Genomic DNA, 16,250 nt, shown 5'->3' with positions numbered 1-16,250 from the left:
TCACCGCGCGCCGCCCCCAGGCTCGCACTCGCTGCGGTATTTCCACACCATCGTGTCCGGGCCGGGTCTCGGGGAGCCCCGTTACATCTCTGTCGGCTACGTGGACGACACGCAGTTCGTGCGCTTCGACAGCGACGCGGAGAATCCGAGGATGGAGCCGCGGGCTGCGTGGGTGAAGCAGGAGGGGCCGGAGTATTGGGAGAGGGAGACGCGGAACGCCAAGAACAACGAGCAGACTTTCCGAGTGAACCTGAAGACCCTGCTCCGCTACTACAACCAGAGCGCGGGCGGTGAGTGACCCCGGGTCGGAAGTCACCACCTCCCTGGTCCCTGCCAGATCAACCGTGGTCTCAAGTCCGAGGTTTTCCCCGAAATGTGGAACCTGCAGAGACTCTGGACCAGAGAGACACGGACTGAAACCCCATTTTCTTTCAGTTTAGAGGAGTCCCAGGGTGGGCAGGGCCGCGGGACGTGGATGACCCCCACGACGGATGGACGGGGAACCAAGCTGACCGCGAGGTCCCCGCAGGCTCTCACACCTTCCAGGTGATGTTCGGCTGTCACGTGGGGCCGGACGGGCGCCTCCTCCACCGGTACTGTCAGTACGCCTATGATGGCCAGGATTACATCTTCCTGAACGAGGACCTGAGGACATGGACAGCTGTGGACATGAGTGTGCAGATCATCTGGCACAAGTGGGAGCAGCTTGGTATTGCAGACAGATGGAGAGTTTACCTGCAGGATGAGTGCGTGCCAGAGCTCCACAGACACCTGGAGAACGGGAAGGACCAGCTGCTGCGCACAGGTACAGGCTGTGAGCAACTCTGCCCTCGGGCTAAGCTCAGCCCTGAGGAAGAAGAGACCCCTCATCTGGGGGTAATGCCCCTTTTTCTACTTATTTTTAATTCTTTAAACTTTATTACAGAAAAGGTCACACTCTAAAATTAACCAGAACAGAGGCTATACACTTCACTGAATATATATAGTGTACCCATTATGAAGTTGTAGAGATTCACGTTGGATTTTACACATTCCTTATCAAATATAATTCATGCACCTATCCAATACCAACATGCAAAAAAAAAAAAAATGAGGAAACAGAAAATGCTTGACAGATATATATTGAGAACACAATTAGCTTTATAACCTGTTTCAAAACTCGGTATCTGTGTTCAGTCCTTCCTCATTCCCAATATTTAAGTCTTTCTTGTTGTCTTGTGGTCATGGTATACTGTACATATATGTACACTTACTTACATATGTACATATATTGTTGGCTATGTACCACATATGAAAGACAATGTAGTTTTTCTTTTTCAGATTGTATGACCTCATTTAATATGGTACATGCTAAGTTCATCCATTTTCCTGTGTATTTTGTGTTGCACTGTTTAGAGCCAAATAGTATTCCATTTTACATGTGTGCCAAATTTCCATTATATACTCATCTGTTGATGGATTAAATTACTTTTTTTAGTGAATAAATGAACAATAATGATGGGGTGTAAATATCTCACCAGTAGGGTATATTCTGGCCAGGTATAAAATAGCTGGGTCACATGGTAGTTCTATGATTAATTTTTTTAGGAAATATAGAAAATGATTCCACAATAACTGTGTTAATTGACACAGAGACAGAGAGAGAGAGAGAGAGAGAGAGAGAGAGAGAGAGAGAGAGAGACAGGAGTGAGCAAAACTCTCTCTCCATGTCCTCTTCAGCATTTGCTGTCAGATTTCTTGGTGTCAGCCGTTCTCACTGGGGTGAGGTGTTCTCTCAAAGCAGTTTTAACTTTCATTTTTATTTCATTCTTTTTGGGGGATGAGTGTTTTGCCTGCATGTGTGCATGTGCACCACGTGAGTTCCTGGTGTCTGGGGTCAGAGGAGGGTGTCAGATTCCTGGGACTGGAGTCATAGACAGTGCATCTAACCCAGGTCCTCTGTAAGAGCATCAAGTGATACTCACATTTGAGCCAATTCTCCAGCCTTTTAAAATAGTTTAATCTGGACTTTCATGAAGGCCAGAGATACTGAAGCACTAAACATATTAGTGCCCTTTTCTCTTATTAAAATAACTGTCTATTCAGTTCTTTCAACCACTGAATGATTGGCAATATTAGTTCCTTGGTGTTTAGTTTCTACAGTTCTCAGTAAATCAAGGGCTCTAGTCCCTTGTCTGCATCCAGCTGGTACAGGTTTCTCCCACTGTGTCCTCTGTTCCCTCTGCTGATTGTGTCCTGTGCTGTGAAGAGACTTTAGCTTCATGCTGATGCACAGCCTAATTAGCTCCTGTGGTATTGTCCTATTCTGAGCTCTTGTCCACCCCAGTATCTGGAAGGGTTTCCCCTAGGTTGTCTTCCTGAACTCTGTGTATTTGAAGCTCTGCACTTGAGAGGTGAGAATTTAAATTTATATTCTCAGGTTAAAAAACAAACAGTGTTGCAGCATCATGTGTAGCATGAGCTCTATTTCCAGTATGTATTTTGCATTTTTTTTGTTGTTGAAAAGTAAATATGCATAGCTTTGTCATTTTATTTCCAGGATTTCTAGTCTATGCCTTTGATATTCCTGTCTACTTTATGCCATTTCCAGGCTGTCTTTATCACTGTAGCTCTGCAGGATAAGTTGAGGTTTGAGGATAACTCTCCAGCACTGTTGTTTTGTTTTCTTATGTTTTCTAAGACAGGGTTTCTCTGTGTTACAGTCCTACTAGCTCTGTAGGCAAAACTAGCATAGAACTCACAGAGATCCACTTGCCTCTGCCACACAGATCCTGGGATTGAAGGAATGCTCCAGCACTGCCAAGTCCTCCAGAAGTAATCTTAATCCTTAGGATTGTTGGCAGTTAATGGCCTTTTCTCATTCCATACAAATTATCTTCTTTTTTTTTCTCTAAAGCTATAGAATAATTCAGAGTTTTGTAAATATTGCAGATTATATCTGTAGATTAATTTTGGTAGTATGGCCATTTTCCCAATATTAACTCTGTCAGTCTAGGAGCATGGATTGTCTTTCCATCATCTTACATTGTCTTCTATGATTTTCTGTGATAGATCTTAAAGTTTCAATTGTAGAATTCTTTCATTTCTTTTCATTTGGTGGAGTTGCTTTGAATGTTGTACATTTCCTAATTTATTTTTCTGAATGTATACTACTGGGATAAATGAAGGCTACTTTTTTATATTGATTTTGTATCTGGGAACCATGAGTATTGGTATTAGTATGCCAATCCTCTGTCTACTTCTGATAGCTTGTATAAAATCATCACTGTGTCAAGTACAATGGTAGAGAGTGTACACCCTTGTCTCCTTCCTGGAATTGGGGAAAACTCTGGGTATCTCTCCTTTTGACATATTGTCCCCTATCTCCTTATTTCTCAAGTATGGAAGGTGGAAAGTTCTATAGGGTCTCCTTTATCAAGGACTGGCTCTACCAGGGCTCACCTACCTTTCAGGACAGTTCAGGGTCTATGGCCCAGTGCCTGGAAGGACCAACAGCAGCACCTGTGAGCCATGGCTGCTCTCAGGCCTGGTAGGATGCTCACGCTGTCATTGGAGGCCCACTCACTCCTGTGGTGCTGAGTGTCACAGCCCACCCGCTCAGGAGCAGAAGTTCCTTTCCCAACAGGTGGTGAGATATCTGGCTCTTTCGCCCAAATTCTGGATAGTCCCAAAGGAAAGATTGTCTCGAGGACTGCTGGGGGATTTCTCTACTTGCACCTGGCTTTCCTAGGATAATCACATAAGTAACTGGAGTTTACAGGAAGAATGAAAAACTCCTGAAGTTTCCAACTCTTCTCCTCAGACCCTCCAAAGACATATGTGACCCATCACCCCACATCTCAAGGTGATGTTACCCTGAGGTGCTGGGCCCTGGGCTTCTACCCTGCTGACATCACCCTGACCTGGCTGAGGGAGGAGGAAGAACAGACTCAGGACATGGAGCTGGTGGAGACCAGACCTTCTGGGGATGGAACCTTCCAGAAGTGGGCAGCTGTGGTGGTGCCTTCTGGGGAGGAACAGAAGTACACATGCCATGTGCAACATGAGGGGCTGCCTGAGCCCCTCACCCTGAGATGGGGTAAGGAGGGAGGGGGTACAGAGCTGGGGTCAGGAACAGATGGAAACTTCTGCAGAGCCTGAGCAGGGTCAGGGCTGAGAGCTGTGGTCATGACCCTCACCTCCCCTTCCTGTCCTTCCCTTCCCAGAGCCTCCTCAGTCCACTGTCCCCATCATGGCAGTCATTGCTGTCCTGGTTCTCCTTGGAGCTCTGACCATCATTGGAGCTGTGGTGGCTGTGGTGAGGAAGAGGAGGAGAAATGCAGGTAGGAAGGGGCAGGGTCTGAGTTCTCTCTCAGCCCCTTTTAGAATTGTGCTCTGTCTCATAGAAACACATCCACACCCCCACTGCTCCTGTCTCTGAACTGGGTCTGCTGTTGATTCTGGAAAATTCCTAGGGTCAGGCTCCTCCCTGGTCTCTCACAGCTTTTCTTCTCACAGGTGGAAAAGGAGGGAACTATGCTCCAGCTCCAGGTAAGTGTGGGGAGCAGGACTGTCCCTGAAATCTGTGGGGTGAAGTTGGTGGGGAGCTTCATAATAGTACCTCCTCCAGCCACATCCTCTCAGTTTCCTAAATGTGCCTTGTCATTTCTTCTGCAGGCAGGGCAGAGCCCTGACTTGTCTCTGGAGGCTTGAAAAGGGGACACCTTGGGGGCCTGGGATTGGGGCTGAGACAAAGAGGAGAAGACTGGTTCCCAGGGCCTCTCAGATTTAGACATTCAATGAGTCAAGGTGGGCCTCTGATTTGTCTTTATACTGACTATTCACAACTCCTGTCACATAGTTTGAGACAACTGCCTCCTGGGACTGCATTACAAGTTCTGTCTCAAGAAGCAACAAATGTCTGGAGCTGTCTGCTTTCTTGTGTGAAGAGCTAGGAGCCCAGTCCACCCTAGCACACCAGGACACTGCCTTGCACCGCCCCTGCCCCCTTCAGCGGCCAACCTTCCTGGCCCAGCACAGGCAGGGGAGGACAACTCCATCCTGTCACCTCCATGCTGAATGTAAACTTGATAGTTCATGTCCTTGACCTGAGAGACTGACAGTTCAAATTAAAGGAGAGAATTCTGATAGTGTGATGGAAAAAATAAGTGGTAGCCTGGAGAACCTTCCAGAATCTGTTTCTGCTATGCTGAGTGTCAGCAGGGACAGGAGGAGTGTGTGGGAGCTGAGTGAGGATGGGGCTGTGCCAGGAGGAGCTCAGTCCATGTGGGCTTGGTGTGGTCCCTCCTCCACTCTGCCCTCCTTGGCTCTTTTGTCCTTGTCACTTAGTAGTACCACATGCTGGCAGACTGTGATCACAGGGACATAGGGATAATCAGAGCCTTGTCCTGTCCCTGGGATTATGTGCAGCCAGGGCTGCTGTGACTGGTCAGCCTGGTCAGTCATGACTGTGGCTGTTCAAATGGTCTTCGGTGTTGAATTCTTGTCCCTTTAGCTTGTGTGGAGGGTTAGACCCATTTTTGTTCCTGAGGGTGGTACCTTTCTCTTTATCCTATGGAGTCCCTGAGTGATGACAGTAGGAGGTATTTTCTATTCTTGTCCCTTCCAGGACAGACTAGGCCCCTGCACTCAGGAGACTGAGGGCTGAGATAAGCTTCAATCCCCTGAGCTCCTACCTCCTTCCAGAGCTGTAGCCTGGAGTTTCCCCCACTCACCATCTTTCAGACTCTAACTCCTGTCTGTAGGATCAGCAGAGGGGATTGGTCCTCAGGGTCTCAGTTTGGATCAGGTCCCATGGGGACTGTGTCCTGTTCTGCTCCACTTCACAACATGCCACACACCCTCACTCAGAAAACACACATGGCAGGCTCACCAAAGTCATATCTCAAGTTTCCGGTCCTGTGGGAAAACAGCTACATGGAGGTTTTGTGTTGGATTCTTCCTCTCACACCAACACTTGCTAAAGGCATTTCAGCTTTGATACCATCTCCACAGTGGGGCTCTGCAGTGGAAATCATGTTAAATGTGGAAGGCTCTGATGCAGTCATGACCTGAGTGGTAGAGGGTTTTAAATTCTGTAAGTAAAAATACTTATACACACTAACCCTGCCTGCATGTCCTGCCTGCATGTATGCTTCCAGGTCAGAAGAGGGCTGGTGCCCTCTTCTCATTATAGATCTCATTATAGATGATTGTGAGTCACCCTTGGTTGCTGGCAATTGAAATCAGGACCTCTGAAAGAGGAGCCAGTGCTTTTAACAACTGGGACATCTTGCTAGCATCATGTCCCATCCCGTCCCCCCCATCCCCCCCTGCCCCCGCCTCTGTATGTGTAACATTAGAACTTTGCTCTTGGGGAGAAAAGTTTCTCAAGGCTTGACTTTGCACTGATTTTAACTGTAAAATGCAGCTTTATCTTTTGCCTCTGAAAATGGAGATGAAACCTTCTGGCCCCTCTCATTTTTATTGACCTGTAGGGACACTAGTGTTTGCAGTGAGGTCTCTCTGCCAATTAAGTTATTGGTGAAGTAAGTGATCAGTAGACATTCGGTGAAACCAAAGACTCTTGGTTGTGAGGAGTCTCAAGCAGTTGATTCTCAGCATCAGTTCTTAAGTCACTTAATGACAAGAGCATCCTCAGTCTCTCTGTGAATTCTTCTCTGTCCTCAGGAAACCTGCAGTCACGCTCTCAAGCTGTCACAAGATACTGTGATGTTGGGAACCATGAATTTCTAAACAAACTTTACATGCTATAACATGATTTTTACACAACTAATACTGTGTTTAAACATCAATGTTTTACTATAAATGTACATTGTCATTAAGTGAACTTTTATTTCAAAATTAAATTGCTTTTAGTTATATATTGTATTTTGTAAACAAAAATTTATTTGTATAAAGGAAAAAAAGGAAGACTTTTAATGGCAGACAATTAAAAATCAACATAACATATAGGAATTAAATGTGCTGCTGGAGGAGTTATTCCAACTCTTACTGGCTTTTGGGACCCTACTCCTCATACTAGGTCTCCTTGCCAGCCTTAATATATGGGGATGTGCTTAGTCTTACTGCAACTTGATATGCTATGTTTTACTGATTCTCATGGAAGACCTGCCCTTTCCTGGATGGAGAGAGAAGAGGAGGGGATGGGGGGCGGGGGAGGGGGACCTGAGTGAGATGAGGGGAGGGACTGGAATGGGAGAATGAGGAAGGCTGTGGTTGGTATGTAAAATAAATAGATGAATAAAAAATAAACAAAAAAATGTACTGTTGGTTTACTGGGAATTCTCTAGCTTCTGTAGTCCTGGCTTGGAAACATGATGCCAAATTTCTGTAATGTGTCTTCAGCCAAGAATTTTGCTAACTCATACATGTTTACTGCTTGTATAAAGTAAAACAAGAATGTATAAGTACCCTGAGCAAGGTTGTTTTGCTCATTTTACCTGATGGTTGCCAAAAGAATAAATGATAAATAGGTTAAATAAAAAAGATCTTTATTATAAAGATATTGTCAAGAAATACTCTTGCAAGTCTTTCTGTGGGAGAGATGGCTCAGAGGTTAAAAGCACTGGCTGCTCTTCCAGAGGTCCTGAGTTCAATTCCCAGCAACCACATGGTGGCTCACAACCATCCATAATGAGCTCTGGTACCTCTTCTGGCATGCTTGCATGAATAATAAATAAATCTAAAAAAAATTTTCTGTGTTGTTCCAACTTTTAAGTTTTTTTTTTTTTTAATTAAAGCCTTTAACGGATCTCTGTGAGTTCGGGACCAGCCTGGTCTACAAGAGCTAGTTCCAGGACAGCCTCCAAAGCCACAGAGAAGCCCTGTCTCAAAAAAAAAAAAAAAAAAAAAAACCACACACACACACACACACACACACACACACATACACACACACACAAAACAAAACCTCCTGATTCATAGGATGCTGCAGTAACACTAGATTTTAGTGTGGGTGGGTTTTCACAGGTTCAGCTCTGCTCTTTTTGTTTGTTTGTTTTGGTTTTTTGTTTGTCTTTCCAGACAGGGTTTCTCTGTATAGCTCATACAGATCCTCCTGCCTCTACCTCCTGAGTGCTGGGATTAAAGGCGGGCACCACTAAAGCCAGGCTTCAGCTCTGCTCTTTTTTTTTTTTTTTTTTTTTTTTTCCTAGTCTACCAAGTTTATTGCTTTTATTCTGTTATATATAACCAAGTCCATTTAAATGAAAACAAACATTTATAGACAATATTTGGGAATTTGGGCCTCGTTCTTTCCAAACTACTTACTTCCTGCTGGTAAGGGGCGCTGTCATGGGGAATTCTAAGAAGATGCAGAAATCCTGGCTGTAGTCTGTAAGGCTGCTTTGTCCAGCTGTTTTGAATGTAGGAACACCTGGTACTCTGTTTCAGGCAGTCTGGCTTGATCAAACCACATTTAGTCTGGAAGGAATCCACAGCTTTTCATTTTCTGTGGAAACAAAAAATAGAAATCCTTTTCCCCAGTAACTTGTCCTTGAACTCTGCTCTTAAAGGGTTGAAATTAATTCCTCTTCTGGGGAGTTCAGCACTCACTCTTGTCTCCTGAAAGAGGGAGGTTTGGGGATGGGCTGTGATCTGGGATTGGATCTTGAGCTTGTTGCATGCCCTGCCCTCCTCTTTGTTGGCTGGTTCTAGGGAAGCCTGCTGTTGTGTCAAAAGCAGTCTCAAGAGAGACCTAGGTAAGTAGGGACAGAGGAATCCTGGGGACTGTCAACAGGAAGCTGAGCCCTTTCCAGCTGGCCTATGAGAAAGTCATGTGATCCCAGCTCTCCTGAAGTTTTGAGAAAACCCAGCAAGATGAAAACTGAACTGTGACCTGGGAGAGGTCCTGAGCCAGGATCACTCAGGGACTCTTGGGGTCACACACTGTGGATAGTAATGAACACTTGATGTTTCCAGATGCTGAGCTTGGCTGGTTTGCTACAAGGTACCAGGTCATTGAAAAGTTGAATTTTCCCACAGACCTCCTGTGGAGTTTCTAGAACTCTGGGCTGAGGCCCTAGCTTTCAACAAGGAGGAATTATCCTACCCCAAGCTATTGTAAGGCTGCATTCTTATCATTTTATTCCAGTTTGAAGAATTAAAATTCTCACAGCCAAATAAGGCATGCTACCTGTTAGGTCCTGAGGAAATCTCAGGACAAATAGGTAACTGAGGTGCCTAGAAACAAATTAAAGTGGACTCTAGCCACCATTCTCTCCCAGAGTCTAAGTACCTATTACTGCAGTGGTTCTCAACCTGTGGGTCACTATCCTTTTGGAGGTGGAACAACCCTTCCACAGGGGCCACTTAAGACAATTGGAAAAGATAGATATTTGCATTATGATTCATAACTAGTAAAGTTACAGATATGAAGTAGCAACAAAAATAATTTTATGATTGGGGGTCACCACAAATGAGGAACTGTATTAAGGGGTTGCAACACCATGGAGATTGAGAACCCCTGGGTTACAGAGTCTGGCTCCTCTCAGCACTTCTCACCTCCATCCCTCCCCTAAACCTCTCCACCCCTGAGCATTGCTTCCCTCCCCAGCTTCTCTTTCTTATATAAATGCAGACATTTGGCCAAGTGCTTTCCATTTTGGCTACACTCCCAGTGCTCTTGACACCTGTGGTTCTTCTCACTCTCCTGGTTCCCTCTCTTGTACCTCTCGATTTCCCCACCCCATTCATGGGTCAGCTGATTTTTTTCTTTTTTTGGGGGGGTTGGTTGGTTGTTTTTTCAAGACAGAGTTTCTCTGTGTAACAGCCCTAGCTGTCTTGGAACTCACTGTGTAGACAAGATTGGCCTCAAACTCACAGAAATCCACCTGCCTCTTCCTCCCAAGTGCTGGGGATTAAAGGCATTCATGCATCACCACCGCCCAGCAGGCTAGTGCATCCTGATGGCCATGCTCAGTCTGGACTCTTCCAGATGCTTCTGGCTGTTCTCCCTTATACCTACCACCCAGGAGTGGCCATGTTCTCATTTCTATTCACTACCATCCTCAACCATTTAGCTATTAGACTTTCACAGCCTACTGTGACCAATTTCCCACACAAGGAAGCAGTGCTCGGCTCCTTCTCCATGGCCCTCCCCAAAAACACAGCCTGGCTATTTACCTTCCTCTGGTCAGTCCATCAAATGCTAAGGTCAGTGATGGTGATGGGACTCTGCTGAAGTTACTAGGGCTCCCTATCAGCTACCTTTAATCTGAGAGCCTGTCTTAATCAGGACAAATCTTAAAAGAACCAGGTCCTCCTGGGCCCAAACCCACGTGTAATAATTCTATGTGGGAGATTTTCTTCACTGACCATGGCAAAGAGCTCTGGGTCCATGGAGAGTTACCAGCAGACCCCCTCTGCTCCCTCATGACTCCCAGAAAAGACAGGGACCTCACCCTGGAACTGAGAAATGGAACCTTGTCATAAGTTCCCTGTGGGCTGAACCCTGAGCTGAAAATGAGACACAGACTTACTGGAGTCTCCATCACACTTGCTGGACAGCTTTGCAGGCATATTGAGAAAACTTTATCTTGCGGGTCCATAATGGTGCACACCTTTAATCCCAGCACTCAGAAGACAGAAGCAGTTGGATCTCTGAGTTCGAGGTCAGCCTGGTCCATAGAGCGAGTTCCCAGACAGCCAAGGGCTACACAGAGAAACCCTGTCTGAGAAAAACCGAGAAAAAGAGACACAGAAACACAGAGAGACAGAGAGGCAGACACACGGGAATGGGAGGGGAGAAAGAGAGCTAGGAAAAGAGAGACAACCTATCTCCCCACTAAATTCCCAGAACAGCTCGCTGTTGCCCTCAAAATCCCTGGTATGTGTTTTCTTCTGGAAGAGTCCTTGTCCCAGGGTGGGGTGGAGTGCATTTCTACAGCTTTGAATTAGAGAGGGCCTGAGATCAATTTGCAGGCTACCCTGGATTCCACAGACAGACAGCGTCTGAATAGGACTTTGGAAGACGGGTTGACCAACAGGTGCTCTTTCCTGGAAGTCAGCACAGTCTCGGGGTGGCGATGGGGCAATCTGCATGAATTCCACTTTCAACCTCTGGTGAGTTGTTCTGCCTAGATGTTGATGACGTGACACCTATTCTCACTCTCATTTGAAGTTGGGTTCTGAAATAATCCAATCACTGTCTCTCTGGTTTGTAAAGTTGCCCAAGATCCGCCCAGAACCAGACACTCAGAGTCCCCAAGGATGGAGGCCACTTTGCACCCTGCTCTCCTCCTGCTGCTGGCAGACCCTTTGTTCTGGGCTCAAACCTGCGCCGGTGAGTGCGACCCGGGGGGGGGGGAGGGGGAACGACCTCGGAAGGAAAGGGTGGGGGCGGCACCCAGGAAGCCACAACTCTCAATCTGCCAGCCAGACTTCCACCGGTGTCCCACTCCCCTCACGGCTCGCGCACCTGCCCAGGGTCCCAGAAAGAGAGTCGGGATCTCACCTCACGCTGTCCCCAGGCTCACATTCACTGCTCAATTTCACCACCGTCGTGTCCCGGCCGGGCCTCGGGGAGCCACGGTTCATTTTCGTGGGCTACGTGGACAACACACAGTTAGTGCGCTTCGACAGTGTCGCAGAGACTCCCAGAGTGGAGCCGTGTGTGGGGTGGATGGAACAGGAGAGACCTGAGTATTGGGAGCTGCAGACCCAGATGGCCAGGACTCAAGCGCAGCTGTCCGGAGCGAACTTGATGACCCTGCTTCGCTATTTCAACCAGAGCGAGGACGGTGAGTGACCCTGACCCTTTGGAAGCACCAAGGTTGCCCAGATTCTCTGGACTGGGCTATCACAGGAGACCTGCCCAATTCCTTAACCTGAAAAGAGCCCTCAAGGATTTGCTTGGATTTGGTTTGTAGTTAGTGGTGCTACGCTTCCTGAGAGGGCTGACCACCTTGTCCCCTATAGACTCTCACACGCTTCAGGGGATGCGTGGCTGCAAAGTGGGGCAAGATGGGCTCCTGCTCCACTGGTACAATCAGCTGGCCTTTGATGGCGAAGACTGCCTCAACCTGAACGAGGACTGGAGCTCCTGGGCAGCGACCAGAAGCACCTTAGCTCAGATCTCGCAGCTCAAGTTAGGGGACCACTTGAAGGGCAACTGTGTGGATTTGCTGCAGAAACACCTGGAAAAAGGGAAGGACATGCTGCTGCGCTCAGGTGCCCAGGGAGCCACACCCCGCCCAAGTTTCCCTCTGGCTGCTTGATGGGGGTTTAGAGAGCTGGGGGGGGGGGTGCTTGGGCAGGATGAGAACACTTGGGGATAGTTCACAGGTTAAGCACTGCCCAGCAAGACAGGTTCTGGGTTAGAGCCTTTCCTTTTTGGAAGGAGGAGAAGGAGACAGTGAACTAACTCACTCCTCCACAGAGTCCTGGGAGGCAGCAATCTCTTTGGCTTCCAGATCTTTGACCAAGAGTGACTCCCTCAGAGAATAGCCCTTCTCTTACTGACAATTAAGAAATTCATTTTCTCTAACAGAAAATCAACCTTTTAGTAACTAATCAACAGTTTCTTTACTTGGGCTATGGCCCTGGACCCAAAGGAGCTTTTTCTCTCAGGCCCTCCTTCCATGCCCCAGTGACTCCAGCTTTTATGACTCCCCTGGCCCTCCCTCAGCTCAGGACTAGAAATCTCTTCCCCTCCATCAGTCAGTCTGCAGAGCCCTGAAGCCTCCTACCCAGACTGTCACATTCACATCCTAGAGCACCCCCAAAGAACAGACTACCTCCAGTGTCTGCTCTAGCTGGGGTTTATTAATGTATGGACACCCTAACCCACCCCAGTTCTCCTGTCCATTCCCAGAATTGTCACATGAACACTGCTGAGTCCCCAGGAGAAAGCAAGATGCCTAATCTCCCCAACTCTTCCCTTCAGACCCCCCAAAGACACAGATGACCCATCACCCCAGATTTCAAGGTGATGTCATCCTAAGGTGTTGGGCCCTGGGGTTCTACCCTGCTGACATTACCCTGACCTGGCAGTTGGATGGGGAGGACCTGATCCAGAAAATGGAGTTTGTAGAGACCAGACCCACAGGGGATGGAAACTTCCAGAAGTGGGCAGCCGTGGTGGTACCTTCTGGGAAGGAGCAAAAATACACATGCCATGTGCAACATGAGGGGCTGCCTGAGCCCCTCATCCTGAGATGGGGTAAGGAGGGTGTGAGTGCAGAGCTGGGGTAAGCTGTAATCCTTCTGGAAACCCTGAGCAGGGTCAGAGCTGAGAGATGGGTGGTCCTCATCTTCCCTTCCTTTCCCAGAGCCTGCTAGGTACAAGAATATCATGCCAACTGTTGCCACTGTTGCCACAGTTGCCACATTTTTCATCCTCATTGGAGCTTTGGTGCTTTACATACGTGTGAGGAAGGATGCAGGTAGGATGTTGAGTTTTCTTGCCCACTAACGGCTTCAAGCCATAGGTAGAAGTGTCCTGCTTAGGTAATGGGATGTACCACCCTCAGCTCTTTGTCTACTTCATCTGGGACCTTTTCATTTAGCCTTCAAAAGCAGAGGGGACTGAAGGGAAGTTTTTGCTTGGGGAGTGGTTCTGGTGATTGAAACCTCATGCCCAGCTGTCACAGGCAGAGGTCTCACTGAGGACAAACCTCCAGGAAGGTATTAAAATCATCTCAGTTATGGAAATTTCCCTTAGGCTGGGGACTAAGAGGGTGCCTCTAGGCCAGTGGTTCTCAACCCCTTTAGAGGTTACACATAAGATATCCTTTGTATCAGATTTACATTCATAACAGTAGCAAAATTACAGTTACAAAGTAATTTTATGGTTGAGGGCTCACCACAGCATGAGAAGCTGTATTAAAGGCTGGCAGCACTAGGAAGATTGAGAACCACTGCTCCAGGCCCTCATAACTGCCTGATCCCATACCACCCATACATGGCTTTCTTTCCTCAGGTGGGAGAAGAAGGAGCGACACTCAGGAATCAAGTAAGTGTGGTGAGAGGTGGTCTATGAGACCCTTGGAGTCCATGAGCATTCACCCAGCCCATAGCTCCCACACACACACTTCACCTTCAGCCTTCTGAAGCCTGACTAGGTCCTGCTCTGTTCTTTCCTAGGCAGGGACAGTGGCCAGGACTCTGGCGAGATAGCCATGAATGATGAGGTGACATGCTGGGGAAGACAGAGGACATGTGTTGGTGCTGGAGAGAGTCTTTGAACTTGGACATTTCAAGTGAGGAGTAAGTTATTCAAAATGTCACCACTTTACAATGACATCTGCTCTGAATCTTGTAGGAGATGGTCCTTCCCTTTTGGAATACTGAGTCCTGTAGGAATCATCCAGACCACTTCTTCAGACCTCCAGGATTGCTTAATCTGTCACCCTGAAAAGGTACCTGACTGTACTCCCACCACTCTGTGGCTCTCAGAAGTCTCTGCTTAGTCTCCTCACTCAGGGATGCCCCCACTTCCCCACCCTCTCCCCCACCCCACCCCATGTGGAAATGCCTAGAACAGCTACTACAGAATGGAATATTTTGTTTTGTTTTGGAGACAGGGTTTCTCTGTGAATCAGTCCTGACTGTCCTGAAACTCATTCTGTACACTATGCTGGCCTCGAACCCACAGAGATCCGCTTGCCTCTGCCTCCTCCTGAGTGCTGGGGTTAAAGGTGTGCAGCACCCAGCTCAGAATGGAATCTTTTGTTTTGTATCTCACCAGACATCTTCACAGTCAACTTGAATCACCTAGGAGCCGACCCTCTGGGTGTATCTGTGGGGTGTTCCTAGCCAGGTTTAACCGAGGAGGAAAAAATCATGTTGACTATAAGGTGGCTTCACTCATCAGCTGGAGTCTCAAGAAAAGGCCAGCAGAACATTGGAGCCCCCTTCCTGTTTCCTAACCAGGACATGAGCAGGCCATCTCCTGCCACCATGAACAGAGACAGGTCCCACCTTTCTGTCTTGGAGATCTGATACCTATCTCTTCTCTAAGTGGCTACTCATCAGGTATTTTGTCACAGGGAACAGGGTTGAAGACAAAGCTCCATCCCCTCATCCACATCTCTCTGAGTAGCACCCCTTAATCACTTAGGGGCCTTTTAGGGATCTTTGGCTTTGGTGCAGAAAAGGATTGTGGTCTAGTAGAGTTGGGGTTTAATAAACATTTTATTTTAAGGTGGCATAAATCTATTTATTTATTGTGTGTGTGTGTGTGTGAGAGAGAGAGAGAGAACCACAGCTCATGTGTGGAAGCCACAGGACAACTGGCCGTAGTCTGTTCTCTTTTTCCACCATGTAGGTCCAGAGATGGCACTCCGGGATAACACACCTGGAGGCAAGTGCCTTTACCCACTGAATACTCTAGCTGGTCCAATAAAGGTATTTTTTGAAGGTCCGATTATTTATATGTTACTTTTAAAGACCCATTAAAATTAGATTAAGTAGAAGCTCTCAGTGAAAGCCTGCATCTCTTGTGGGTCTGTTCCTGGCAATTTTTTCCCTTGGGTTTCCTTCATTCTCTCTACCAAAAGTTTAAGATGTTCTGCAGCCTCATCCTCACTTTCCTTAATGAATTGTTTCTCCAGAACAATACATCTGTGTCTGTGTCAAGATCACATGAAGTAACAAAGTGCTGAATCTTGGGTGTTTTGGTCCTGGGCGTCTCACCTTCTTTATTTACTTTCTTACACTATATTGACCATCAGCTTCTTTAGAATCTTAAAGTTTTCAGATTCTACCAGCTCTTTTGGATCCCACCCACTGAGACATAGTAGTATCTGTCAGTGCAGGAACTTCCTTGTCTCCTCTGCTTATAAGTTGAGAACACCCATATTGGCATCCACAATGCACCTGTGAAAAGACATGGACCTCCTCTATCCAGTTTTTTCTTGGTCTGTAACAAAAACATCCCTTACTCAGCAGCAGGCACACCCTGCTGTGGGATTCAGACACCTTGCTTCATGGGAAAACCTTGTTTGTCCTTCCCACCACTGATTTGGACCATGTAGTCCTTCCACTATTCACCCAGAGCATCATCAGCTACTCCTGTGACCATTCACCTCTCACAGAAAGTGCAAAGCTTGCATTCATAGTCCACTTCCAAGTGTTCCTGACAGCTTCTGGCTGGAAGAAGGTATTCAGCTTTATTTTGACACAACCAATTACCTAGGAGGTGCCATGAACAAGAACCAGTAAAAGTATTTTAATGTAGACTTTAAGCAGGAGAATTTAGAGAGGTGCCAAGAAAAAGAGAAAGAGAAAGTTGAAGGTGGCACACAGCA

At 47.1% G+C, this 16,250-nt stretch overlaps 3 protein-coding genes across 4 annotated transcripts in view; all 3 read left to right on the top strand.

The window, feature by feature from the left end:
• The window catches only part of Trim39 (tripartite motif containing 39), a 99,809-nt gene that overhangs the window by 49,502 nt on the left and 34,057 nt on the right, over positions 1 to 16,250 (top strand). The window lies entirely within an intron of this gene.
• Positions 1 to 16,250, top strand: part of LOC127224385 (H-2 class I histocompatibility antigen, Q10 alpha chain) — a 44,156-nt gene that overhangs the window by 278 nt on the left and 27,628 nt on the right. The window contains exons 2-4 of the mRNA XM_051187424.1: positions 21 to 290; positions 530 to 805; positions 3,803 to 4,078. Of these exons, the coding sequence (XP_051043381.1) occupies positions 21 to 290; positions 530 to 805; positions 3,803 to 4,078 (822 nt within the window). The remainder of the gene's footprint in view (positions 1 to 20; positions 291 to 529; positions 806 to 3,802; positions 4,079 to 16,250) is intronic.
• Positions 11,173 to 15,148, top strand: LOC127224384 (H-2 class I histocompatibility antigen, Q10 alpha chain). Of its 2 annotated transcripts, XM_051187421.1 has the most exons (9): positions 11,173 to 11,284; positions 11,472 to 11,741; positions 11,920 to 12,171; positions 12,887 to 13,162; positions 13,272 to 13,385; positions 13,922 to 13,954; positions 14,086 to 14,132; positions 14,264 to 14,360; positions 14,690 to 15,148. In XM_051187421.1, exons 1-8 carry the CDS (start codon positions 11,212 to 11,214, stop codon positions 14,354 to 14,356), a joined length of 1,158 nt encoding a protein of 385 aa, XP_051043378.1. In that variant the 5' UTR covers positions 11,173 to 11,211; the 3' UTR covers positions 14,357 to 14,360; positions 14,690 to 15,148. The 2 variants fall into 2 exon arrangements, with proteins under 2 accessions (XP_051043378.1, XP_051043379.1); XM_051187422.1 differs by lacking the exon at positions 13,272 to 13,385.

This window comes from Phodopus roborovskii, unplaced genomic scaffold (assembly GCF_943737965.1).
Source record: "Phodopus roborovskii unplaced genomic scaffold, PHOROB, whole genome shotgun sequence".
Lineage (NCBI taxonomy): Eukaryota > Metazoa > Chordata > Mammalia > Rodentia > Cricetidae > Phodopus > Phodopus roborovskii.
This window is presented reverse-complemented; position numbering and strand designations above follow the sequence as displayed.